The sequence below is a fragment of the Neovison vison genome, chromosome 4 (assembly GCF_020171115.1).
Source record: "Neovison vison isolate M4711 chromosome 4, ASM_NN_V1, whole genome shotgun sequence".
NCBI lineage: Eukaryota > Metazoa > Chordata > Mammalia > Carnivora > Mustelidae > Neogale > Neogale vison.
This window is the reverse complement of record NC_058094.1, coordinates 62,626,289-62,653,986: the sequence shown is the minus strand read 5'-3', so window position 1 is coordinate 62,653,986 and position 27,698 is coordinate 62,626,289. Positions and strand designations below refer to the sequence as shown.

The following is a 27,698-nucleotide window of genomic DNA, read 5'->3' as shown; positions in this document are numbered from 1 at the left end:
TTTTTTTTTTAATTTTATTTATTTATTTGACAGACAAAGATCACAAGTAGGCAGAGAGGCAGGCAGAGAGAGAGAGGAGGAAGCAAGCTCCCCACCGAGCAGAGAGCCCGATGTGGGGCTCGATTCCAGGACCCTGGGATCATGACCTGAGCCGAAGGCAGAGGCTTTAACCCACTGAGCCACTCAGGTGCCCTGGTATGCATTGGTTTTAACCTCATATCAACCTGGAACCTAATGTTATTCCTATTTAAAGTAAGGAAACGGAGGCTCAGCAAAATAACTTAATAACCATCAGATTTTAATTCCCAAGATGAACAATGTGCATTTTATCTTATAAAAATCTCCCAATCTTCTGCAAGATTTTACCAAAGAGTAAATTAGGTGTTTTGTGGAGCTTAATTGGTATAAATCAAAGTGAAATAATCAATAATAGGTGAATATATTCTGTTAACAATAACAGGAAAAGTAATAGCAACTAATACTTATTGGGTACCAAGGACTCTGCTAAACACTATGGATATTTAACAATCATAATGACTCCTTGAGTTAGGTACTGTTATTCCCCTGTTACTCTCTGCAGAGGAGGAATTGACTGGAAAATACTACTACTAAACCATGATCAGTACCGCTACTACTGCAATGAATGGAAACAGGAGTAGGTCATATATGGGGAAATCCGTTAGTAGTTTATTTTGATTTGGGGCATGAGCACTAGGCTGGGGAAAAGAGAAAGGGCTCTGTCCCTGAGACTGTCTATGATGAATGTTTAGTTTTGTCCCTGTGAAACGAGGCACATTTATCCCTATTATTTATTGCTTCTCCTGAGCATCACTCATAACCACTGACATCTTCTTTGGTTTTCAGATTGCATCTACATCCTCAAATTAGGACACAAATACTGCTCTGCTAAGTGGAGTGGGGATTAAAAGAAATGAGTGACCAAGGACTAATTCAGCCTGGGTGTGGAGGAACAGTGATGGTGATGCTATTTACCCAAAGGGTGAGTTGGGAGAGGACGGTAATCAGGAATGTGAAATTGTGGATGGTAGTGAGTTTCTTCGCATTGATGCGTGGTCTTTGGGAGACAGCCAGGTGAAGAGTTTATGCAGTTAGCCAAGGATTTAGGCCTGGGGCTTTGGTGAATGACTCAAGCTCAAGCATACATCTGGAAATTGTTCAACATTATGGCAATGGTTAACACCACTAAAATGGATTAGATCCTTGAGGTGGTGAATGAAAAGAAAGAACAATGTTATATAGTCTTGGGAGTACCCATAGCAAAGGGGCTGAAAGGGGATCAGAAGCTTAATTATGTATATGGCTTTTAATAGCAATGATTTTCAGAGCATTTCTCAAACAATAATTTCCTGTGACGTCTCCATAAAATCTGAATGATGAAACTTTTCAGCCCACCAGATTTTTTCACTCTGTAATCCTAATAATTAATTTATTCTAGGCTTAAATGCTCTTGCAAGGAATGTGCTGGTCCAAAGGATAGTATTATTATAAATTATTTCCCCTGAAATTGAAATTCATTAAAAAATACTGAAACAGACAAATAATAAAATGGGGAAAGAAAAGGAGAATAATTATATTAAAGAACTGAATTCTGGGGTGCCTGGGTGGCTCAGTCAATGAAGCCTCTAGCTCCTGATTTCAGCTCAGATCATGATCTCAGGGTAATGGGATTAACCCCCCCCCCCAAGTTGGGCTCCACGCTCAGCAGGGAGCCTGCATGGGATTCTTGCTCTTCCTCTGCCCCTTCGCTCTCTCAAATAAATAAATAAATCTTAAAAAACAACAACAACAACTGAATTCCAAGAAAAAATTGTTTTAAGACTAGCTTCCAGGAAGTCAAAGCAAAAAGTGATCATTGTGAATTATCTACATACCATCCCATGTACAGTTTTTGAAACATGGTTAATTATTAGCATCACATGAATGGGTTTTACAAGGGGTCTGGGAAGCTGTGTATTTTTAAAAATTTCCCTGGGTGATTTTGATGATTAGCCAAATTTGACAAATACTAGTCTAATAAAAGAAACATATCAGTTCACAGGAGAGAAAACCTTTTATCTAGCTCTGGAATCAGAAAGGGATTTCATTCCATGGATACCAAAGAACATTGAATAATAAAATAGGCAATGTCCTCAATAGCTCTAAAACAAACAAAAAAACCAAAACAAAACAAAAAACCCCAAACAAACCCAGAGATTTTGTATGTATCTCACACTAACCTTTAACAAATAAAAACCAACAACACAATACTAAATTAGAATTCTCTTGATCTGGGAAAACAATCATCAGGGTTGATAGAAAAATTGTGTTCCTTAGTCCTCTTCAGAAATTCTGGTTCAGTAAATCTGCTTAGGGCCCAGAAATATGCATTTGAAATATTCAAGTGGGGGTGCCTGGGTGGCTCAGTGGGTTAAGCCGCTGCCTTTGGCTCAGGTCATGATCTCAGGGTCCTGGGATCGAGTCCCGCATCGGGCTCTCTGCTCAGCAGGGAGCCTGCTTCCCTCTCTCTCTCTATCTCTGCCTGCTTCTCTGCCTACTTGTGATTTCTCTCTGTCAAATAAATAAATAAAATCTTGAAATATTCAAGTGTCCCAGCTAATAGGGACACAAGTGGTCCAAGAGTACATTTTGTGCTGGGAGAATGGACTGCTGATAGTATTCCTGGAGGTTTCAGGTTTAGATGCAGAATTTTGAGATCTATCATTTGTGACAGACATTTTTACCATTTTTGAAAACTGATTTAGAGGAAGGAGGCTGGATTGGCTACTTCCACAAAGTATGCTGGGAAGACTTCCATGGTGCAAAACCAGAGAACTTCTGTTAGTGAAAATTTGTCTTCAACCCTGGGGAAAACATGAAAAAGCATAGGCTTTTCACGTTTCATGCTTCATTTGGCTCTAGTGTATCTTTCAGGCTCAACCTAAAGGGAGGAAGTAGATACTCAGTGGGTTAAAATCTTAGAGAATCACAGCAACAAACATGGGAAAAACGAATTGGCTGGTCTTTTGGTTGAGATGCACTTTCCTCCAAACACTTCAGTGCCAAAGATAGCATAGTATTAATATACTCACACACAGGGGTGGCCGGGTGGCTCTGTCGTTAAGCATTTGTCTTTGGCTCGGGTTATGATCCTGAAGTCTTGGGATCAAGCCCTGAGTCGGGCCACATACTCAGTGGGAAGCCTGCTTCTCCCGTTCCCACTCCCCGTTTCTGTTCCTTCTCTTGCTCTCTGTCAAGTAATAAATAAAATTGTTAAAAAAATATACTCATGCACAAAGTAAGGTCATATACATGTATATAGTATATACCTTACATAAATAAGGTCATATACATGTCCAGCTTGCTGCAGCCTAACTTATATTTGAAAGCCTATGGTTTGAAAAAAATACTGTTTTCTTCAGGAGAGTACTTTTTCGGGGTCATTAGCCACCCCGAGAGCATAAGTGAGGGAGTCTGTCATATCAGTATTAGCTTTCCTGCAAATTTTGTCATAAGAAACTTAACGGACAATATAGAGTGTTAGCTGAAGTCTCTGAGAGATAGAGGCAGAGTCTTTTCTTCTTTACATGGGCTAGTTACCGAATCCTAAATTCAGTTTAGATCTCAATAGGAGAAACTCGAACTATGATAGATCTTGAATACTGTACTATATTAGGGCTGGAATACAACGCTGGGATCTACCACACAGTTATAAATAGCACTCTGCTGGATTCCGGGTGACTTCAGGTCTAGTTATCTTTAGATGATTTTCATACTGCAGTGAAACTTTAAAGGTCACGGACGTCTATGATTCCAGTTCAACCTTAATTCTCCAGGTTCTCCAGGATACTAGGGGCAGGATCTCCTCTTAGGGAAAACTTTATGCTTGACATTTATATCCATTAAGGAATATGAACTTCAAGATTCTTATCCTTAGGGCTATGAGAACACTAAGTAAGCACGAATCTCTCATTATTTCCAACTGCTGATAATTTTTGCAGGAGAAAATTCTATGACAAAAGTGCTTGTTCCACTGGACTAAAAGAGTTGGAACTCACCCATTGCATAGTATCAGGATTTTGACATTAAAATGTTTAGTTTATATCAAACCATTTACTTAATTTAAAAATTAAATAGCACTAACAGGAAAACTATTTCCCAATCTCTTTCTGTTAGTAAAATGCTTATACTTCTATTTCCTGATTTGTTAATTTTAGACTTTATTGACTTTCTGTTATCTGAGCTGATGATTTAGCATTCTCAATCTCCCATTTCCTTTTTTCTATTACCCTAGACCATAATTTTTAGTCAGTGCTTACCTTATTATTGCCTTTGTAAAATTGCAGTGACAGATACTATTTCATAATTATTCCTTCCTTGCGTAGCTTTTGTTTTTTGGAATCCAATGATTGCCTCATGTTTTCCTCACCAGTGTAGTTTTCTATTAACTGGTCATTGTTTCAGTTGGTCAACTAGGGCTGTTGTATGACCACCCAAAGGCTCAAACATACCAGAGAACCTGTCAGTTTCATTTTCCCCTCTGGAAATCTCTTTCTGGAGCCCCCACTTCCTCCTGCTCCAATTTAGAGCAGGTTGTAGGCACACCTTTGTCTTAGAACTTATTTTTGATGTTTTCCTACGTTGGATTTACTATTTCAATTGTATACCTTTCTGTTTTTGTTCTTCTGGAGAACATTATCCAGTAGTTCCCTAAAGGGGCATACAGATAATACATTTTGAGTCCTTGCACTCACAACATAAATTGGTTGGTTATACACTTATCGGGCAAATAATTTCCTCCCTCAGATTTTTGAAGGCATTATGCCTTAATACACACTGTAAAAGGCAGTGCTGTTTTCATCAGGCTCTAAGTGATTCCACACCCCCAATCCTACCACCATACCCACAACCCAGAATCTCTTAAGATCTCCTCTTTATCCCCATGGTCTGACATTTTATAATGTTATGACTTAGTGTGGATTGTTTTAATAGACTCTCTCAGCTGAGACTCAGGTCCTTCAGTTCTAAGAAATTTTCGTATTTCTTTTTTGATAGTTTCTGACTATTTTGAGTTTTTTTCCGGAACCCCTAATACTTTAATATTATACCTCCTGGTTTCCTCCCAAAGTCTTCTATCTTTTCCCTTCTGTTTCCCATGTTTGTTTTGTTTTCTGTTTATTTCGGTTATATATATATTTATTTTATTTTTTTTTTAAAAGATTTTATTTATTTATTTATTTGACAGAGAGAGAGATCACAAGTAGGCAGAGGCAGGCAGAGAGAGAGAGAGGAGGAAGCAGGCTCCCTGCTGAGCAGAGAGCCCGATGCGGGACTCGATCCCAGGACCCCGAGATCATGACCTGAGCCGAAGGCAGCGGCTCAACCCACTGAGCCACCCAGGCGCCCTATTTAGGTTATATTTTTTTACTTTCCGAAGTTTTTTCATAGAACTGTTTTTCATAGTATCCTGTTGTTTCTTGTTTTACAAATTATAATACTTTTCCTCATCTAAGAATATTAATAATTAAATATATTTTCTTACACTGTCTTTTTCTCCCTATACTTGCTTATTTTGTTCTTTCATTTCTGATGTACTTTGGATTTCTGTTTATATTGAGAGATACTGACTGGAAACTGTATGTATGTGTGGGTAGGTAAATGGAAGCGTTTGTCAGACGGTAGGCTTCACTGTAGGGAGATGGGCCATTCTGTTGTAGAACCTATATATAAATGTATGTTAAGAATTTTTAGTCTGTACCATTCACTTTCCCTAGAGAGGAAATTCTCAATCTTCCACCTCGCAGCCATCTGCTTGGAAGCCACTGTTCTGAGGACAGGTAGGGAAAGGGGGATAGACGTTTACTGTTTTTTTCACTTTTTTTTTTTTCCTGCCTTTCACTTCCAAGAATAAATTTTGGTTTCTTTCCTGGGGTAGCAGTTGCCTGGCTGTGTAGCACTCAGGTATGTTGCACATAGAAGCTTTCAGCAATCCCACTTTTAGAACAGAGAACTGCCCCCATCTTCTGCAGCACCTGGTGCCTCTAGGCCCTAACCTTTCAAGGGGTTGTTACGGTGAACTGGCTTTCTTCCTTCCTACAGTAATTTTAGACTATCGTTGTATCACTGCCCTTGCTCTGTTTGCAGTCTTTCAAAATTTGGCTATATTCTGTGCAATCCCCTCTTGCACTCCATCTTCTCCGGTTTGTACCTTTTAGTGTGTGTTTTTTAAAAATCTATAACTCTGTACACTTAATATGTATTTTTTTATTGGCTCTTGGAAAGGAGTAGCAATAAACATGTGGTAAGTCTGCCATAAATAGTACTAAGTAGAATTACATTTTCAAAGAATAATGCTTAATGTTTTTTGAAACTGCCTATAATGTTAATGGATTTTAATGTGGATTTGTGGAGGAATCAGAATATTAACATTTATGAGCAATCTTTCAGGGTAAAATTGGTAATATGCAGTAACAATATAATAATATTTTTGAGAATTTAGTGTCATAAAATCCAATAACGAGTAAAATAAGCATAAACAGCACATAAAAAAAGTATTCCTTTAATACTATTGACCTTTTTTTTTTGGCTGCTAAAACACCTCTGTCCTAGTGATTATCCTATCCTTGATCAAGCTTTCTTATAGTTTTGGTATCTTTCCAGAGATACTTTCTGCATACACAAGTGAATACACTTATACCTATCCCTCCTCCATTTTCCATTTTAATTCCAAATGTCTCAGAAGGCCCAGCACCAAGGCAGCTGGAGCTAAGACTTTCACAATCAATATTTCAAATATTGAACTTTTATTTTTCAAAATAAAGTGTCCATTCAACACCCCCCCCCCCCCAGTGGACTGGGGGAAAAGCCTGATTATGGTACATTTTCCTGCTCCAACAATTCCTGGAAATTGGTAGGAAGTTTCATGCTGATCCATGCTCTGGTAAGCAAGGAGGGACTTACAAGGGAGGGGACACCAATGTATAGTACTGGCAGAATTAAGAAACATCTGCATTTGAATCTTTTCTCATTTTCTCTAGGATTTTAGCTTCCCTGCTACTAGCCAATTTTTGTGACTTTTTCTTGAAGTGACAATCTGGAGATATGAAAACACTCCCAGATAACTTAAAAACACACACAAAAAATCTCACAGAAACACACAGAAAAGATTCGGTTTGCATGGAGTTGGTCCAGTCATTCTGTGAGCTACTGCAGAGAACTGTTTTATATACATTGGAAGGAAAGGAAAGCTATTCAGTAAGGAATCAATATTGCTCCAGAATCTTCCTGTGACTCTTCTTTATCTGAGAACAGTTCTCACTCACTCTGGCCACAGGGGTAGACATGTCACCAAAGCTGGGCCAAATGTAGTATGGTCATGTTCTGTAGATCACAGAGACTGACCCAAGGACTGGATAATGAGCCAGTGTAAATCATTGAGTCCTTCCCCTAGGGTTTTCCAAACTGAAGCTGAAAGAACCAGTTTTGCCTACTGCTTATGGAGTGGTTAGGCTCTGAGTCCAGAGCTGCCTGTAGCCATGTTCTTTGCCATGTGATGAAGCCAATCTGTTCTGGGGTCTCTGACATGTGAAAAAGGAAATAGGAATGAGAGGTTTGGGTTGTATTGATGGGATCCAAATCTTCGTCCTTGTTCACAAGCCTGGCTCTACCCTTATCCTTCTTAGGTTGGTTACATGTGTCAGTGAACTTTGCTTAAGCTAGTTGAAAATAAGTTTCTGTCAGCTGCAGCAAAATATATTGTACCTATTAGCCCCAGCTCCATAGATCAAAGTGCCTTCTAGGTATCTACCTTTGGATGTTCATTGGTACTTCAAATTCATCTGCAGTAGAATGCAGCTTTCCTTCCTTACCCATTCTACCTACTCCATTTCCTTTATTATTATTATTTTTTATCTTTTTTTTTTTAAAAGATTTTATTTATTTATTTGACAGAGAGAGATCACAAGTAGGCAGAGAGGCAGGTAGAGAGAGAAGGAGGAGGAAGCAGGCTCCCCGCTGAGCAGAGAGCCCGATGCGGGACTCGATCCCAGGACCCCGAGATCATGACCTGAGCCGAAGGCAGTGGCTTAACCCACTGAGCCACCCAGGCGCCCCTATTATTTTTTATCTTGATCATCAGGTCAGCATCTACTCAGCTGTCCAAGCCAGAAACCAAAGCTCTACTAGACTTCTCCCTTTCTACTTGATCCCCATCCTTCAAGATCTCGTAGTTTCTAAGTGCTGTTCCTTTACATAAAATTTTTAAGATTTTTATTTATTTATTTGACAGAGAAATCACAAGTAGGCAGAAGTAGGCAGAGAGGCAGGCTGAGAGAGATGGAGAAGCAGGCTCCCTCCTGAGCAGAGAGCCTGATGTGGGGCTCCATCCCAGGACCCTGGGATCATGACCTGAGCCAAAGGCAGAGGCTTAACCCACTGAGCCACCCAGGCGCCCCCCCCTTTTCATAAATATTTCTCATATCTGTTACCCTGTTTTCTATTACTTTTGAGACTCCTTCTGCTGCTTTTTGGCTTCTCCCACTGACTGAAAAGGCCCAATCTCAGAATCCTTACCCCATCCACTGTTGAATGGGTTCCCTTTTAGTCCCAGATGATTGGTCTAGCATAGTTACCATAAAGGCTGGTCAATAATATAAGACACAATGTCAGGAAAGCTCTTTTAAACAGGGACAGTGAAGATTAATTACATCAAGCAGGTCCTTTTCTATGAGTCTGAGTCTGAGACCCATGGAGGGCTATTGAGTTGTTGCAAAACAGAAGTTGAAGATACACAGAGAGAAGGCAGAGGTGATGACAAGGAGAACGTAACTCTTGAGTAAACAGAAAATGTGCAAGCAGAAGCTGTGAGTAATCCAAAACTACAGGGTATACTGAATGGAGGATAAAGTAATTGGCTGATATGAGAGAAACAAAGAGATGAAATTATCATATTGGTTGGGGACAAACTCTTGCTTTTTTATTTATTTATTTATTTTTTTAAAAATTTTTTTAAAGATTTTATTTATTTATTTGACAGAGAGAAATCACAAGTAGGCAGAGAGGCAGGCAGAGAGAGAGAGAGGGAAGCAGGCTCCCTGCTGAGCAGAGAGCCCGATGCGGGGCTCGATCCCAAGACTCTGAGATCATGACCTGAGCCGAAGGCAGCGGCTTAACCCACTGAGCCACCCAGGCGCCCCCAAACTCTTGCTTTTGAGGAGGGAACAAAGTAAGACTAGAACTGCTCTGGACTGTGCTTAGCCTCTTAATTCCTTAATTATGCATGCTCCAGCCTTTGTGAAGCATGGCTGGATGACAGTACATTGATTCCTGTGAAATTTCTGTGTTCCTGAGCTGCTGCCTATTTCTAAGACCTCAAGCCACAAAAATGATCTACTCTAGCTATAGAACTTAGTTCCCCAACTGTGTGACACTGTGCCATCTCTCTGTTTATGTGCATATACTATTTCTTCTAACTGGAATAATTCTCATCTCCTAAATATCTCTAACTTCTTTACCTGGATCTGAATACCACTTTACTCATCTTTGAAGACTGAGCTCAGGCTTCTCTAAGCTTTCTATAACTCAACCAAATTTAATGGTATTCCATATTGTGACTGTGCATCTCCATGACTGCTTTTGAGGGTAAAGAATCTCTTTTGTTCCCCAATGTGTCCCCAGTGCCTGATCCAGTACCCAGCACAAAGCAGATACTCAGTGGATGCCATTGTTTTTGTTAAAGGTCAGTTGCCTAGACTCTTTCAAAAACCAGGAAATTTAAGGGCCTTCCATTATCATCCCTCATCCAGTAGCTCCAATTGCAGTTGTGCCATGGTTCCTTAAAAAGACAATGATTACATGGCTTTGTGCAGACTTCTTCAGTTCAGAATGTCCTTCTCTTCCCTGTCCCCTAACTCCTTGCAAGAACAGAAGTAGGGAGACCAGAGTTATGGAATTTTGCAGTTGTCAGTGAAAGAGAGGATGACTGACTGGGCTAAGAAGCATTGGTGGAATAAGAGGTAGAGACAAAATATTCTAGAGCTGGAACAGTCAAGAAGTACTTGAAGAATTGGATGAGATGAGGAATGGGGGGGGGCATGTCAAAAATAACTACTGGGTTTTTCTGGTTTGATCAACTGGTGTAGTCAGAGATAGGAAAGAATGGAGGAGATGCAGATTAAGAGGTATCTCAACATTTACATACATAATCAGATTTCTTATCTAAATTTTGCTGATATATACTATACTTAGGAAACGGGAATACTGATCTGTTTTTTTGGGTGGTATTGGGGAAAATACTTAGGTTTTTTTTTTATTTTTTAGATTTTATTTATTTATTTGACAGACAGAGACCACAAGTAGGCAGAGAGGCAGAGAGAGAGGGGGAAGCAGGCTTCCTGCTGAGCAGAGAGCCCAATGCGGGACTAGATCCCAGGACCCTGAGACCATGACATGACCTGAGCCGAAGGCAGAGGCTTAACCCATTGAACCACCCAGGCGCCCCTACTTAGTTATTTTTTAATTTATCGTTTTAACTATTTTAAAGTATACTTTTCAGTGGCATTAAGTACATTCACATTGTTTTTGTGGGTAATCATGAGTAGCATCCATTTCTAGAACTTTTTCATCTTCTCAAATTGCAGTTCCTTGTCCACTAAACACTAACTGCCCGTTTCTCCCTCTCTCCTAGTCCCTGGCATCCACCATTTTACTTTTTGTCTCTATGAATCTGACTACTCTAGGTACCTCAAATGAGAATATAGTATTTGTCTTTTTGTACTGGCTTATATCACTTAGAATAATGTCTTCAAGTTTCATCCATATTGCAGCACATGTCAGAATCTCCTTCCTTTTTAAGGCTGAATAATATTCCATTGTCTGTACAGACACCATTTTATTTATCCATTCATCCTTCAATGGACACTTGGGTTTCTTCCACCTTTGGCTATTGTGATTAACACTGCCATGAACCTGGGTGTGCAAATGTCTGTTCCAGTCCTTGTTTTCAATTCTTTTGGGTATATACCAGAAGTGGAATTGCTGGATCATATGTTTAATTTATGAGGAAGCACCATAATGTTTTCATTCAGCTATACGATTTTATATTCCCACCAGTAGTGCACAGGCATTCCATTTTCTCCAGATTGTCCCCAACACTTTTATTATTTTTTATTATAATAGCCAACCTAATAAGTGAGTGAAGTGGTATCTCATTGTGGTCTTAATTTGCATTTCCCTAATGATTCGTGACATTGAACATATTTTCATGTGCTTACTGGCCATCTGTATATATTATTTGGAGAAATGTCTATTTAAGTCCTTTGCCCATTTCAGAATGGAATTATTTTTGTTGTTGTTGTTGTGGAGTTCACAGTTATTTTGTAACATGAAATGGGTTTTAGGAATAAAACAGGTCTCTAAGGCATGAAAACAAGTGTTACATATAGTATGACAAAGCTAGGGATCTTGGGAAAAGGGGCAGAAAAAGGTGAGGATGTCAAAGAAAGTTTAAAAAAAATGTTAAAGTTTTAGCTTTAGTAAAGAATTAAAATAAAGGACATTCTCAGGATTCTGAGCTCACTTTAGTATAGTAGTTTGGCAACCTTATGGGTTAAATAAGCATTGCTGGCTACCCTGAGAACATAACCACTATATTTAAGAACACTACTTGTATAAAAAAAGCCCTTTCTTACAAATCTTCTAGTTAAAAAAAAACAACAACAAACTTTCGGTATATAATTCATATATATGATGACTGTCTATATACTAAAATCTAAACTTTTTTTTTTTTAAACTCTTTTTTTTTTTTAAAGATTTTATTTATTTATTTGACAGAGAGAAATCACAAGTAGGCAGAGAGGCAGAGAGAGAGAGAGGAGGAAGCAGGCTCCCTGCTGAGCAGAGAGCCGGATGCGGGACTCGATCCCAGGACCCCGAGATCATGACCTGAGCCGAAGGCAGCGGCTTAAACCACTGAGCCACCCAGGCGCCCTAAAATCTAAACTTGAGAACTAAGTTAGTTATACTAATGGGTTATAGAAATAACTATCATATAATGCTTTTAATTAGGAATTTAATATTTTTTAATTACCATAAGTTGATGTTTATGAATCATTTGTGAGATACATTATAAAATATACACAGGATACAGAGCTATAGAACTAAAGCCAAATCATAATACAATTGATAGAAACATGAAAACAAGGCTATTATCTACAGATAGAAATAAAGAAGGATTATATAGAAATCTGTTCTGTTAACTGAAGCAGCTGGATTAAACACTATTATTAGCCATTTGTAATAGATAACGAATCTCCAAGAATAATGCCCAGTTTAACCTAAATAAATTTTATGATTTTTAAAGCAACCATAAATCTGCTGAACTTGGATAAACTGTTGGATTCTGAGTTTTTGGTAAAATGTTATAAAACTTGGATTAGATAAATAACCTATATTATAAACGTAAAATGTAATATATATTTCAGAAGAAGTAACATATTATTATAAAGTATATCTAGGGTTATTTTCAATGTTCTATACTCTATATTCATTGTAAATAACTGTAGTTGAGAAAACACACCATTCTCTAAAAATAAAAACAAAAAGCTTTCATTAATCTGAAACTAAAGATTAGCTTTCCATTTCTTGTCAGGATCCGTGTTGCTAGCTGTGGAAAGAAAATTAGAGAGTAAAAATTTAACAAAAGATAAGCAATGGATTTTAAGTTATTTTGTGGCTAGAAATTCCTAAAATAATTTTGTTGCTTAATATAAAGGTGGTTTTTTTTGTACATATAAAAGCACTGCTGAAGCTTCTACAGAAAATTCAAGTTTCAAGCTTCTTGATTTTAAGGATTAAACTTCTATAAAGATTGTTAATTTGCTGAATTAATCTAACACTAGTAAACACTTATAGAATTACTGCTTTAATATTTTTGAGTTTATTACCTTTACTACTGCTAAAATGTTTGGCTGTTCCCAAATCTTCTGCATGTTAAATTCTTTGTGGTCTTGTGGTAGGGAGAAGAGAGGCTATCTTCCCGTTACATGCCTTTGATTGTAGTTGTGGTGGGTAAGAACTGCAACCCCTAAGCAAAATTCTAATTCCTGTGGGAGCTTTCGCTTCCAATTTGTGGTCCACTGGCCTTTCACTACTAACCCTTCATAGTGCTTTTTTCTCCTTACAGTGACATTCAAGGAAGGACTCTGGTGGGCGTTATTTTTCCTAAAAGCAAACTAGTTTGTAAAAAAAAAAAAATATATATATATATATATATATACATATACATATATATATTTTAAAAGCTGGTAATAAAATAATTGAAATTTGGAAGTATACTTACATATTTTTCCTTCTTTTTCTAATTTTTTCAAATGAAGTGAGACATTATGTTCAGCCATTTTATGTAAATGCTCAGGAATATTCTAAAAGAAAAAATAAGGGTGAAAGAAGACATTTCTTTTTTTAAAAAAGAATGAGTTAATCTTGTTGAAATTATTAAAACATGGAAGAAAAGGAAAACTTTAACTTAAATACATTTTTATATAGGAATAATCCAAGTGATTTCACTTTGTATATGTCTTCCTTTAGGCCACTCTATTTTTATCTATATACCTATACATAAAATAGACTGTAAGATCTATGAGGACAGTAACAGCATTGGTTTTGTTCATTACTATATACCCAGTGCTTAGCAATGCTTAGCACATAGTGGGAACTCCGTATTTTATGAATGAATAAATAAATAGCTGTAAAAATTATTCTAGAGTTTTGATGGTACTATGGACAACTGGCCCTATGGTTTACTTATTATGTTACATGATAATATCCTTGTACATTTCCCTTGGTTATCCTATCTCTGTCATCCTTTAGTTTTCATCTGGAAACTTCCTTAGACTTCTCTTAAACTTCATGTTTACAATATCCTTGTACATTTCCCTTGGTTATCCTATCTCTGTCATCCTTTAGTTTTCATCTGGAAACTTCCTTAGACTTCTCTTAAACTTCATGTTTCCTTACAGAGTTGTATTGTTGACTCACCTCTTACTCAACCAACTTAACACAGCAACATCACACATTATTGTTCCCCAAATATAAACTTCCAAAACCAAGCCCTCTCTTAAGCTCCATTACCATATACTATATCCATCACTGTGATCTTCTAGATCTAATTATGTGACTCCTCTGCCTAAGATCCTTCAGTGGTCAAGCCCAGGTTATTGGCTAATGCCCATATTTTTTAGGATGGCAGTCAAGGCTACCATGATCTGATCATGTCTGTCTGTCTTGCTTCATTTCCTGAGACTCCTTTCCTCCCCATCCACATGTGCATTCTGTGCTCCAGTCATATGCAATCTCTTTGTGGGTTTTCAAACATATAAAATATACATATATAATTCTCTTTTATTACTTGAAAGCATGTTTTTCCTTCTGTCTACAATGACTTCCTCCTGTACTCTGGCTTGGAAAATGCTTGGAAATGGCTTCTTCAAAACTGGTTAAATAACTAAGCATTTAAAGCTTTTCCAGACAAGCCTTGATACCCTGCATCTTCTATCAGATGAAATTTATTCCTCTTTTTTTTATGCTCTGATATACTGTGTAAAAGTCTTATAGGAAGCCTGGTATGATAGAAAAAACAAGACTTGAGTATCTGACATCTCACTTTTGAGTATGTGGTATCTGCTAGTTGTGTGCCTTTGGAAGTTACTTAGCTCACACTTTTTTAAAGTCTATTACATTGGAATAATTGTATCTTTATGTATTAAAAATTTGAGGCATATGAATTAAGGGCCTCAAATTACATTTGTAAGTGTAAACCAATGAGTACAGAGTCTACCACATAATAAGGTGCTCAAAAATGATTAAGTCGGTATTATAAGCATCTGTTGAACATATCTGTTTTCATTAAACTATGAGTCCTTTGGGGTAGGGATGTACGTCATCTTTGTGTCTCAGTACCTAGTCTACTGTGTGGCATACAAAAGGCATCCAGTAAATATTGAATGAATAAATCTCTCTAGAATACCTATGCCATTCTATACATAACAGGTATGTGACACATTTTTACAGTGAATACAGTGACTACACCTTTAAATGCAGAATCATCATTTTGAAGGGATGGACAATTGCTTGATGACTCATCTGGGAGGGTGATTCCAGAGTTCTGTTGTCTGTACTTAAGTTAGGAATAAAAATCCCAATGTACCAATGTATAGTCTAGTGTGGCTATATTCTATTATTATGAGGAAATGAGCTCTTTCACATAATTTAAATATTTATATTACCCTTTTGCCAATGGCATTTTTTTTATCTTTAGCCGTTTTAACCTAAGCACACTGAGCATATGATTGTTTTTTGATCACTCTCATGTATCTTATGGCTATACAGTTTGTAGTAGTGGGAGGTGTCGTTGTTGTTGTTGTTGTTTTTTTTTTAGTTTATTTATTTATTTTTTAGTAATCTCTGAAGCCAACATGGGGCTTGAACTCATGATCCTGAGATCAAGAGTCAGCACACTCTTCTTCCTGAGCCAGCCAGGTCCCCAGTAGTGGCAGTTTTTAAATCCAGGTAATCTTTGCTGAAAATGGAATTATACTAATCGATTGCCTCACAGTGCTGTTATATATGTAGTCAGAGGCCACTGAAGTGAGAGCACTTTTTTCTCTACATTGTAACTTATTCTAATCATGTTCTTTTATATGTACTTTCTCCTCCTTCTCTCTCGTTAGGCATTGCTACTACTTTCTACTGCTATTAACCTAGTATGTCACGAGCAGATCACCCTTCTCACTTGCTATGGGCTAGGACACCAATTATCAAGATGGCTACAATAATACATAAATCATTACAAAACTTAATCATTAGGGTGTTGGTAATAGTCTCTCCTACAAGATGAAGTATGTAAGGTTTAATGATAGCTTGGAATGTTTCTTTTGGGTTCTCCAGGTCCGTTTCTATTTGTTTAACTTCTGTGTTCTAGAAAGTTGAGATTGCTGATCTCGAATTTATACAAGCAGCACTACTTATAAAATTAATAGACTTATTCTGTTCTGGATTGTGTTAAGTTTACCATATCTATAGTTTATTATAAAGATTATTCTAATAAAACCATTGCTATGTACAAATAAGATAAATGAAAATTACCTTGTAAATGTTTTTTACAAGCTCCATTACTGTAAATGATTTTTCAAAATTGTCACGAAACAATGTAAGAATTTGCTGTTCTCGGATATTTCTGTGAGAAATGTATTCTAGAATTTTAGCTTCAGCATTACGGATTACTGGGCCATGTCCTGAATTAGAATTATAAAAATTATTTCAACCCAGATAAAAAATATCAAGTACAAATGAAGTTAATTTGTTCTATTTAACCATAATTCATATGATGTACTGAAAAAGCACACTAAGTATATTAACAAATAGGAATTACCTGGAAAACCATACAGATAGAAGATTTAAAAATTATACTCAATGCCAAAAAAACCCAGATAATTATATCAAAATCTGTATGGAATATTATTATATATATAAAAAATAAAAAATAAACATTTGACAATAAAAACAGCATCCACAAGAGTAATGATAGGTAACATTTATAGAGTGCTCATTATTTGCCAGGCACTTTTCGAAAGCTTTAATATATATTATTCTTAGAAGAGTCCGATGAGGTAGCAACTATTATTATCCCTTCTTTATATTTATAGCAGAAGCTGAGATATAGGGGGGGTGGCAGATAACTTGCACACAGTTACACATTGAAGAAGAGATGGAGCTGAAGGGCTGACTTGAGAGCTCTTAATCAATCACTCTATGCTCTTAACCACTGTGTCACACTTAATGTAAGAGATTGAAAAGGGGAATGTAAAAAGTAGCTTTATGTGACTAAGATCTATTAAAAATTCACAAGAACCGCAGTAGAACTTTAAGAATCTTACGTATAAGCTAGTAATTCAGAAATGTCGACAACCCATATTAAGTTATATTAAAATCTAGTTGCTCTTTAAGACAGTACAAATGAATTTATGACACGAGTTTGCAAGAGGGGTATTTAAAATTTTTGAGAACAAAATATTCAGAGGCGGACTCACCTGTTATCATGTAAAGAGCATGGGCTTTGGTTAGAATACTGACAATCATTTACTTGTATGGGGCCATGAGGGTCTGAATCCCTGAGCTTGTTTCTTCAGCTGGGCAGTAAAGTGAAGTAAAGCTACCTGCTTCACTGGGTTTTTGTTTTTTGTTTTGTTTTTAAAGATTTTTATGTATATATTTGATAGAGAGAGACACAGCGAGAGAGGGAACACAAGCAAGGGGAGCCGGAGAGGGAGAAGCAGCCTTCCCGCCAAGCAGGGAGCCCAGTGTGGGGTTTGATTCCAGGACCCTGGGGTCATGACCTGAGCCGAAGGCAGACACTAAATCAGCTGAGCCACCCAGGCACCCCGTCACTGGGTTTTTTGAAGACAACACAGTATAGGTCCCTGCACAGCACTGGCCAGGCTCTCATATATGGTGGCTATGGCTGCAGAACACAATTTACATATAAGCTCCTGCTGTGTCAGGAAGCTGGTTTAAGGATTCATTAAAGCAAACACTCTAAGAGCCATTACTAGGCAGCCTTCTCATTAGCTTTGCTTCATTCAGTGTGAGTGAAACACATACTCTCTTCTCTTTAAAAACAGCTGTCAGCTTCCATTCCTCTTGTGTCATAATACGAATTCAAATGCCCAGCTCCACTATGTTTCCGATTCTCTCGGCAAGAGAAACTCATGAGAGAATATAAGGGTACTGACGATACTCTATTTACAGATCTTTCTGTGACTCTGGTTAGGAACAAGTTAGAAGGACTTAAAAAATTAGGTAACCTAGTTTCTTCTTCCTTCTGGGCCCTCTTGTTGAGTCTTATTATCTTTCTCCACGTTTAGGATGGAAGGGAGATTCATGCTGCAGAGCAGTGCGCGACAGCTGAGACACTAAAACAGGTTTCTTTTTCTGGAGAAGTGAAATTAATATAGTTTTAGAGTTGACACAGAAGCTACAGATATTTCAGTAATGTGAGTTAAAGAAACTGAAGCTCAGAGTTCATGGCTAAAATGTGGCCTGCAACAGAAATCTAATAATTAACAAAAGGGAAGATACCAAAAGATAAATTTATTTCTTTTGTTTAACAGTTCTATTAATAGCTTTAAGGGTATTAAAAAATAAACCTTGTATCTTTATAAAGTAATTAATGGAACTCTCAGCCTTTTTAAAAAAGATTTTAGTTACTTAATTTACATAGAGAGGGAGCATGTGAGTGCAGGGGCTGGGGGAGGGATGGAGGTGGAAGGAGAGAATCTCAAGCCCATTCCCCACTGAGCCCAGAGCCCGATGGATGGCGGGATGCGGGGCTGGACTGCATGACCCTAAGATTATGACCTGAGCCATGAGCCGAAGACAAGAGTCAGTCACCCAATCGACTGAGCCACCCAGGTACCCCAACTCTCCAGCTTTTTTAATTGCATGGCTAGTTAAGACTTAGGGGCATACGCCTGGGTGGCTCAGTGGGTTAAGCCGCTGCCTTCGGCTCAGGTCATGATCTCAGGGTCCTGGGATCGAGTCCCGCATCGGGCTCTCTGCTCAGCAGGGAGCCTGCTTCCTCCTCTCTCTCTGCCTGCCTCTCTGCCTACTTGTGATCTGTCTCTGTCAAATAAATAAATAAAATCTTTAAAAAAAAAAAAAAAGACTTAGGGGCATAATAAAGCATAAAAAGAATTGCTTTATGGGTATCTCTTCTAACTCTGAAAACATATAAAACACACACACAGACAAATCAAAATGAACCTTCATCATTTCACACAAATGGTTTGCTAGATTTAAGCAACTACCCACCTGGATATATAATATTAGCTTTGATCTTTAATAGCTCTTTTAGGGAGTTCATATAATCATAGAGGTCTTCAAATACAGTTGTTCCTTCCCCTAGGATGCAATCTCCAGAAAAGATAGCATTCTCCTCTTCTAAAAGTAGAGCCATATGATCATCAGTGTGGCCAGGTGTGTGTATAACCCTGGTTAAAAAAAAACGAAGAAACAGCAGCAATTAGAAACTCTTAGGCTTACAAGAAATTATTCTCCAGCCTTATCTCTGGATAAGACACAAGTGGTGTCAAACTGGGTAAAAAGCTCCCTTTTCTCTTGTGGCCCACTGAAAATTATCATCAGAAAATTCTCTGCTTTAAATCAGATTTCCCACTCTGAAGTATAAATTTAATACTTTTCCCTTTTTAAAAAATTTTATAAATAATAAGCATGCACCAATTACAGCAAATGTCGAAAATAGAAAGGAAACTACTTAAAGGAGATAAGAAGTCACAATCATTCCACTACTCAGAGACAGTGCTTTTATTATTAAAAAACATTTTGTTTTTTTTTCAATTTCCTTTGCATAGATGTTTATTTTACAATATACTTTGTGGTGAGACTTTGAGAAAAAAGCACTTTTCTAAGTTGCTGTTGGGAGAGCAAAATGTATAGTATAACACATATGGAGGGGAATTTGGCATTTCTAGCAAAATTACATAACCCTTTGACCCACTGCTCCCACGGCTAGAAATTTACCCTGAGATTACACGTTCACAAATACAAAAAATATATACAAGTTATTCATTACATTATTTATAAAAACAAAATATTAGGAACAACCTAGATACCCAACCATTGGACAGACACTATGGACACATTGTGGTACAACCACATCATGGAATACAATGCAACAGTCATCAAAAAAAAAAAAAAAGGATGAAGATCTCTGTGAACTGATATGGAGTAATTTGCAGGATATATTGTCAAGAGTTAAAAAAAACTGTGCTTCTTTTCATGCCTCTGTTTTACTGCTGGAGCAAGCTGCAAGCTGTACCTATGTTGCAACCCAACTACCTACCCACTGACCTTAGTCCAGTGTTCCAGGCCACACAAGGCAGGCCTCAGGGCAGGGAGGTTGCTGTGGGTCCTGGAGCCTGGGGCTGTGTTTGGCCTGGGGTTCAGATCTCAGGTCCACAGGCCCCTGTGCTCTGCAGCCACCCTGAGGAGGCTGCATGGCCCTGGGCCAGTCCCTGACATCAGTTTTGCTTAATGTGCCACAAAGCAGATCCTTGATTCTGCCAGGGCTATAGACCCTTTGCAGTCAGGCAAGTTCTCCCGGTACCCCGCCTCTTTTTGGCCTTATCACCAACCACCTTTTAGCCACACAGCCATCCAGACTGAGAAGATCCGGAAACTTGGGGGCCACGTGAGCCACGGCTGCAGCCCCACTGGCCAGCATCTGTGGGGGTAATGCTGGTGGCATGTGTCACCACAGCATCAGTTTCAACACCCATCATCCAGGTTACTTTGGAAAAGCTGGTCTGAGACAGGACCACTTAAAGAGGAACCAGAGCCCAACCAGAGCCCAGCTGTCAACTTTGATAAACCGGGAACCTTGCCGGGTGAGGAGACTCAGGTAAATGCTACCAAAGACAAGATAGAAGCTGCTCCTGTCACTGATGTAGTGTGGTTCTGGAAAAGGGAAAGCTCCCCAACCAGCCTGTCACCCTGAAGACAGGAAAGCTGAGCTGAGCAGAAAATCCATGGGTGTGTGTAGAAGCTGGGTCCTCAAGCCATGGGGGAGGAGGTTCATAAATGCTAACCAGAGGGGTGCCTGGGTGGCCTCTGCCTTTGGCTCGGGTCATGGTCTCAGGGTCCTGGGATCGGGCCCCGCATAGGGCTCTCTGCTCGGTGGGGAGCCTACTTCCCCCCTCTCTCTGCCTGCCCCTCTGCCTTCTTGTGATCTCTCTCTCTCTGTCAAATAAATAAATAAATAAATAAAATCTTAAAAAAAAAAAAAATGCTAACCAGGGCTTTTCTCTTAAAAAATAAAGCATGAAAGAATGTTTACAGTTGCTCTTTTGTCCAAGAAAGGTTGGGGAAATAAAAAGGTATACGTATATATTTCCCTATTTTTGTAAAAAGAAACAGAAGATAGATAAAAAACTAATGAATTACAGCTGCCTATAGGGGCAGGCAGGTGGGTTGTAGGGAACAGATATGCAAGCAAGACTTATCTGACAGTAACTTTTTTTTATTAGTTTTAAATTCTGAGCTATGTAAATATATATTCTAAACATAAAATAAAACTATAAATATGAAAGAAATCAATCTTACCATATACTGGAAAGATAGCACAGTCATGCTACTATTAATTCAAATAATTCTGAAATACTAAGATTAATACATCTTAAATAGAATGTATCTTAAGGTTAAAAGAAATGGAAAGATATTTTGAATTTTACTTAATAGGTTTATTGTTGGCAGTGTTACTGGTTACTGTGTTTCTGAAACTGTTTTGTGTTTATGACAAAATAAACACATGACTGTATGACAATATAAATAATAAACTGATGTTGAAAAGCAAGGTTTTTACTGTGGGATAAAGAAAAAAAATACATAAATGAGGAAATTAAGGTTTTGGGGGTTGTTTCTCATCTGAATTGAGGAATCATTATGAATTCATCATTTCATTTTTTTCCTTAACTCTATAAAAAGCCCCGAAGTAATGACACTCCACTAGTCTTGAGCATGCCTGACACTTAGTTCTGGATGGAACTGAAATACCATTTCTCACTCAAAGAAACCAGGGCTTCTTGCAGACGTGGTTGGCTCCAGGTCTGGGACAGGGAAAGTAAACTGTGATATGGAGACTTTTTTTTTTTTTTTTTTGATTAAACCTATTGCAACCTATTGATGAAGGTATTCAATATTACATGAAAATAATTCCAAGAGGCATATTTCCACGACTATAAGAATATGTAAGCGTGGGTGTGCTTGTATCTTATGGACAATCTTATGAACAGACAATGCATTTACATACAATACAATACGTACAATGCGTTTACAAACAGACCCCAAATCTTTTTTAATCTACAGAAACTCACTTGGAGAACCACCCTTTTTCAGAGTCTGCAGACTGTCTTATTCTTTGGTGGGTTTGGAGTGCACCCTCTATTTGTCCCTCTACCCCCTACTCCAGAACTCAGTAATGGTTTTCTTTGATAACCAAGGCAACAGATTTCTTAAATTAGGGGATCAGAAATTCTAATTCTCCAGTCACCTGGGTAGCTAATGCTTTAATCTGCATAAAAACGGTGTTAAAATTCACTTCACATAGGCAGGAGGAAAAAAGGAGATGACATCAGAGGTGCTTTGCTAAAGATCAGAGGAACTGCAGCTGTGGCCTTCCCATTCATCAGGTGGCAATTGATCTAGTTCTGCCACTTCTGTGATAGAGAAGACTTGATAAAGATGGCTCTCTTAGGAGATTTACAACAGTCAACAAAAGCTGTCAGACTGGCTTTTCTTTGAGAAATGGAACTCAGGTCACTAGAAAATTCTTGAAGGTTATATTCAGAATCAAATCCTACTGAAAAACCTGCTTCCTACTTTTTAACCAAAGGGTGCTTAGTGGGTATTGTCCCCATCTCTAATGTATTTCCCCCCCCAAATTGGCAAGCAGACCAGATCAACTGGACATCAAATACTTGAAAACTTACGTAGATTTTACCTTCTGTTTATGGAACTTTTGCTTAATGATGAATCTTCTTGTTAATATTTAAAACAATTGGGTTTTACTTACTTGATAAAAATGGAAATAGGAAGCATCGTCGTCAGCAAACGAAATGTTTTATTCAGATTCTAGCATAATTATAATTTATTTTTGTGAAAACGTTATTTACTAAGTTATTTCTTAAAAGATTTATTTTAGAAAGACACACACACAGAAACAGAGACAGGGTGGGGAGGGGCAGAGGGAAGAGGAGAGCGAGCCTTAAGCAGACCCCACACTGAGTGCAGATCCTGAGGTAGGGCTCAAGCTCATGGCTCTGAGATCGTGACCTGAGCTGAAACTAAGAGTTGGATGCTTAACCAACTGAGACACCCAGGCACCCTTGTTGTTTCTTGATCTGAAAGCTGCTCATATGATTTGTTCAGTTTATAACAATATACCATGTTGCACATGGATGATATATACACTTTTCTTTTTGTATATGTTAATAAAAAGCTTAAAATAGGGGGCACCTAGATGGCTCAGTCGTTAAGCATCTGCCTTCAGCTCAGGTCATGATCCCAGAGTCCTGGGATCGAGCCCCACACTGGGTTCTCTACCCAGCGGGTAGCATGCTACTCCCTCTCCCACTCTCTCTGCTTATGTTCCCTCTCTCACCATCTCTCTCTCTGTCAAATAAATGAATGAAATCTTAAAAAAAAAAAAAAAAAAAAAGCTTAAAATAGGGGAGTTTGGGTGACTCAGTCAGTTAAGCATCTGTCTTTGGCTCAGGTCATGATCCCGGGATCCTGGGATCGAGCCTCACATTGGGATTCCTGCTTAGTGGGGAGACTACTTGTCCTTCTCCCTCTCTCTCTGCCTCTTTTCCCTGCTGTGTCTCTCTCTTAGAACCTTACAGTATATGGTCTGTTTATGGCAGATGGGTGGTAATTAACTACCAAGGGTCAAATGTTCTTAATCTGCAAATTAGGTATAGATCTAATATCCATGATTCTGTGATAATTAATAAACCAGTACTGTGATTCCCAAGCCTTTGAGATAGGTCTTTAATGTGTGGTGGGGGAAAATCAGTATTGTCAAGAATACTCTCTTGTAATGTAATGTTTATTATCTTTTGGTTATCATGAACAAATTACAGGAGACACTATCATATTTCCAACAAGAACATTTTAAGAAAATTGCCCCAAAATTAGTTGGGTTTATAAATTAAATTTACAAATCAAAGGCATATTAGAAAAAAGGGAACACTGGCTTGAAAGGGGGCATGGATACCCAGTTATTTTCTCTTTCTCATTCACTTACTTATACTTATCCACTGCCCTCTTTGTAGATATTTATTACCTGTTGGATAAATATTCAGTGTTTCCATATGCCAGGGACTGAGGATCTGAAGATGAATCTGGCTGCTGCTGTGTATCAGAGAATAGCTAGTTTATCATCAAACCTCCTTCCTCTTTCTCCTGGGCTTGAAGTTAAACCTTATTTCCCAGCTTCCCTACAGTCAGGAGTGGCTTATGACTGAATTTATAGCCAATGTAACAGAAGGTCTGGTCTGTGAAAGCCTCCCATGAAAGATCCCTTCCATGCTCCTTCTCTGCCACCCACTGGACTGACTGAGGTGAACAAAGCAACCTTGAAACCAACTCTTGAGGATGGTGGAATCACAAGATGGAAGGTGTCTGAAATATTCCTGCAGGGGGGTGTCGGGGACTGCCTCCGGCCGGGAAAGTCCCGGCCATTACAAGATGGTGCTTGGCTCACTGCCAGCAAAATACGCTGCAAGTAAACAACGAACGTTCTGGTGAAGCCCACCTAAAGGAAGACATAGTCATTGGCTGTTTCAAATTTAATCAGCATAGTAACAGGACACTCATTGGCTCTCCCCATTGCTTGGCCCCTTATTGGTCACCCTGCTCGCTGATTGGTCATGTAAACATATATAAGTGTGTAGACTTGCGGAAATAAAGAGAGAGAAGATACATCTGAACCGGGGCTTCTTGTCGTCCTTGTGGGTCGAGGGCGACAGGGGGGCCACTTGATAATCAGGAATCCTTCCTGGACGTTATATGACTGTGAAGAAAACTTATTTCATGTATGAACCATTATATATTTGGGGGTCGGTTTGCTACAGCGACTGGCATTAACTAATACTGTGAACCTAAGGGGTTGATGAACTTTTATGGAGATACCTACTTATACAAAAATTACAATAAAATTTAATAAGTGCTATGATAAAATAATGTAAGTTATATGAAAGTAAGAGGAGGAAAGGGGCGCCTGGGTGGCTCAGTTGGTTAAGCATCTGCCTTTGGCTCAGGTCATGATCCTGGGATCCTGGGATCAAGCCCTGCATCAGGCTCCCTGCTCACCAGGGAGTCTGCTTCTCCCTCCCCCTCTGCCTCTCCCCATGGCTTGTCCTCTCTCTCGCTCACTCGCTCTGTCTCTCAAAAAAAAAAAAAAAAAAAAGTCAGAGGAGGGAGCAGTTAATTCTGCCCTGAAATAAGTAACTTGTGAACTGAAGAATGAATAGTAAGTATTTATGAGGGAGACAAGTAGGGGGAAAGCCATGATGCATACCTGGTAAAGGGGAAGGCATGAGCAAAGGCATGAACATACATAATGTGTTCAGGTATCTGGATATGGTTAATTGTATTTGCAATGGCAGTGGTAGGAACTTAGACCAGAAAAGTGGTTTGGGGCTAGATAGTGACATGGTAAGGAGAATAAACATGATCTCATATGCACTAAGAATTACTCAAGGTTTCAAGTGACATTGGGTATGAAGGGTAGTTTGGAAAGGGGAGCCTGGAGACAGGAATACTAAGTAAGAAGTAGTGGCAGTGGACATGAAGAAAAAGGGACAGCATGGGCAAATATTTTTAAGGTAAAATCTAACACGATAAGATGTGGTGGGTGGGGAAAGGGGGAGTGATAAAGAGGAACTGGAGCCAGCTTCTGTCTTAGAAGAAAAAATAAAATCTTAAGTGCTGAGAGCAGTAGGTGTTCTGAAGTCAGAAAGCAAGTAGACTGTGGGGGACAGAGGAGAACCCTAAGTAGTTCAGTTTTAAAATTACTGAGTATGAAACAACTTTTTGACCTGATTTAGGTCATGGGGGATTATGGGGCTGACCTAAAATGTATTTACTTTAGGTATGGGTCATCTTTTGAAATCGAGAGCATGAGAAAGTCCTGAATTTAATTGATGAGTAGAGCCCTAAACCATTCCCAGCAGGAAATACTAATCTATTTCTTAATTTAAATTTTATTAAAAAACTGGTAATCATGTAACTGAAACAAATAACTTAAAAAGGGTGGATAGAATGAAAAGTCTTTTCTCCTATTTCTCAAGGAACCTGGTGTTTCTTCCCAGAGTAACCTAACAATGTTATCAGATCTTCTATATCCTTCCCGGGATATTCCTCACTCATATAAGCAAAAATTCAGAAATCTTCCTTTATTCCCTTTTTATAAGACACATACATAACCCTCCCCCTTCCCTGATTAAAGGACATTTACTGACCTGAGAGTGGCACCTTCAGTTTTTATCACATCTCCATCTCTCAGATAAACATACTGTTGCTTTCCATCTCCTATAATTTCTTCTCTCGGAGGATTCCGTGGGAGTTTTTTAATGCAATATGCATTGTCTAGCAACAAAACATATGAAATATATTAAGTCATACTCTAAATGATAATTTAGCCTTTTAAGAGATGAACTTTCTTTCCTAATGTTTTTCCTGTATTTGGTTTTTGCAGTAATTTCTTAAGCTCTTTCTCTACCCCATTAATTTATTTCAGCCATTTTTATTCTTTCTTGTTTCAAACTCCTTCCTTTTGTAACACTGTTGCTTAATTCATGATTTTGTTCTTCTCTAAGTCTGCAGTCTTCCTATTCGTTCAATTTTGCACTTTTGTCATTTCATGTTACATATCTGATTTCATTAAAAGTATGCTCTTTAAATTCTTCAATGAAAACAAAAAAAATAAGAGATCAACTTTTCATAGAGCTTACTGTGAATGATTGCAAAAAATATTAACATTAAGAGACAAGAGAAAATGGGATGGATTATAGCAGCCTATCTCTGGGATTTGAACAATTTTTTTCTACCTCAACAAAAGAGCTTTTTATTCTCTCATGCACTTCTAGGTCTACATAAAAGCCTTTGTGATTTTCTAATCACTCTTATTTTATATGAAAGTCTGAAAGTAGTTCTTCATAATCCTGGCTAGCTTTGATATCAAGATGGGTGTTGAAGAGGCAGCAATACAGAACCGAGGAATGTTTTTCTGTCTAGTCTTAGCATATAGCAAAAGAAGTCATGGCATCATGGCAGTACTTAGTAACAAAATGATGATAACATGGTGTTCTTTCTGTAATTGCTGAAAGAAAGCCCCAAACCCAGGACTGAGATATTATATCATTAAAATAAATTTAACCCATACTACCTCTCACTGACACAAAGAAAATCAATTAACCAATCAACAGCTGGGTGCCAAGTATACTATATATAGTGATTACAAGCACTGTGACATTGAAGTGCTTAAAAACTATCACAGTTGGGGAAATAAAACTTACAGATAAGAAATAATTAGAGAACTATACTCAGTACCATTTAATGAATGCTAAATGGGCAATTCAGCTAATAAAAGCAGTAGTTTAGAGAAAGGAAAACAATTAGGAAAAAATTCACAAATATGACAGAACTTGAAATGTGGCTTACAAGATCAATGATTTGGGAAAAGGTACAGAGAATGATTTATAGCAAGGGAAAAGTATTAGGAAAAGCATAGAAATGACAATGAGCATGGCAGATGTGCAACAATGTATGCTACCAACTTGTCTAATGCAAAACACTGGCTAAGACATGGAGATAAAGACATGGAGATTAGATGAGCTCAGATCATGGAAGGCCTTAAATTGCCTTTCACAGAAAAGAGGAATTTAAACTCTACCATATGTGTGCCACTGTACTCTCTTTAGAAAGAAAACCAAATAGTGTTAATTGTTCAATATGGCAGCTCTAGGTGGGACACTGGAGGGTGAGAGATCAGAAAGACTGGGGGGGATAACTTGTTAATAACCCAGCTGGAAGAATGTGAGTATTAGAACTAAGGTGACAGCAATGAA

General features: G+C 38.2%; 1 protein-coding gene across 2 annotated transcripts in view; it reads right to left on the bottom strand.

Annotated features, from left to right (window-relative positions):
* Positions 1–3,207: 3,207 nt before the first annotated feature.
* LACTB2 (lactamase beta 2) overlaps positions 3,208–27,698 on the bottom strand; it is a 34,532-nt gene continuing 10,041 nt past the window's right edge. The window contains exons 3-7 of one of the 2 annotated variants that reach the window (XM_044245470.1): positions 26,091–26,217; positions 18,862–19,040; positions 16,138–16,286; positions 13,334–13,415; positions 3,208–3,247 (exon numbers count right to left, since the gene is read on the bottom strand). In XM_044245470.1, the coding sequence (XP_044101405.1) occupies positions 3,246–3,247; positions 13,334–13,415; positions 16,138–16,286; positions 18,862–19,040; positions 26,091–26,217 (539 nt within the window). In that variant the 3' untranslated portion in view covers positions 3,208–3,245. Of the gene's footprint in view, positions 3,248–12,044; positions 12,659–13,333; positions 13,416–16,137; positions 16,287–18,861; positions 19,041–26,090; positions 26,218–27,698 lie in introns of those variants that run through there. The other variant, XM_044245469.1, reaches the window with a different exon arrangement.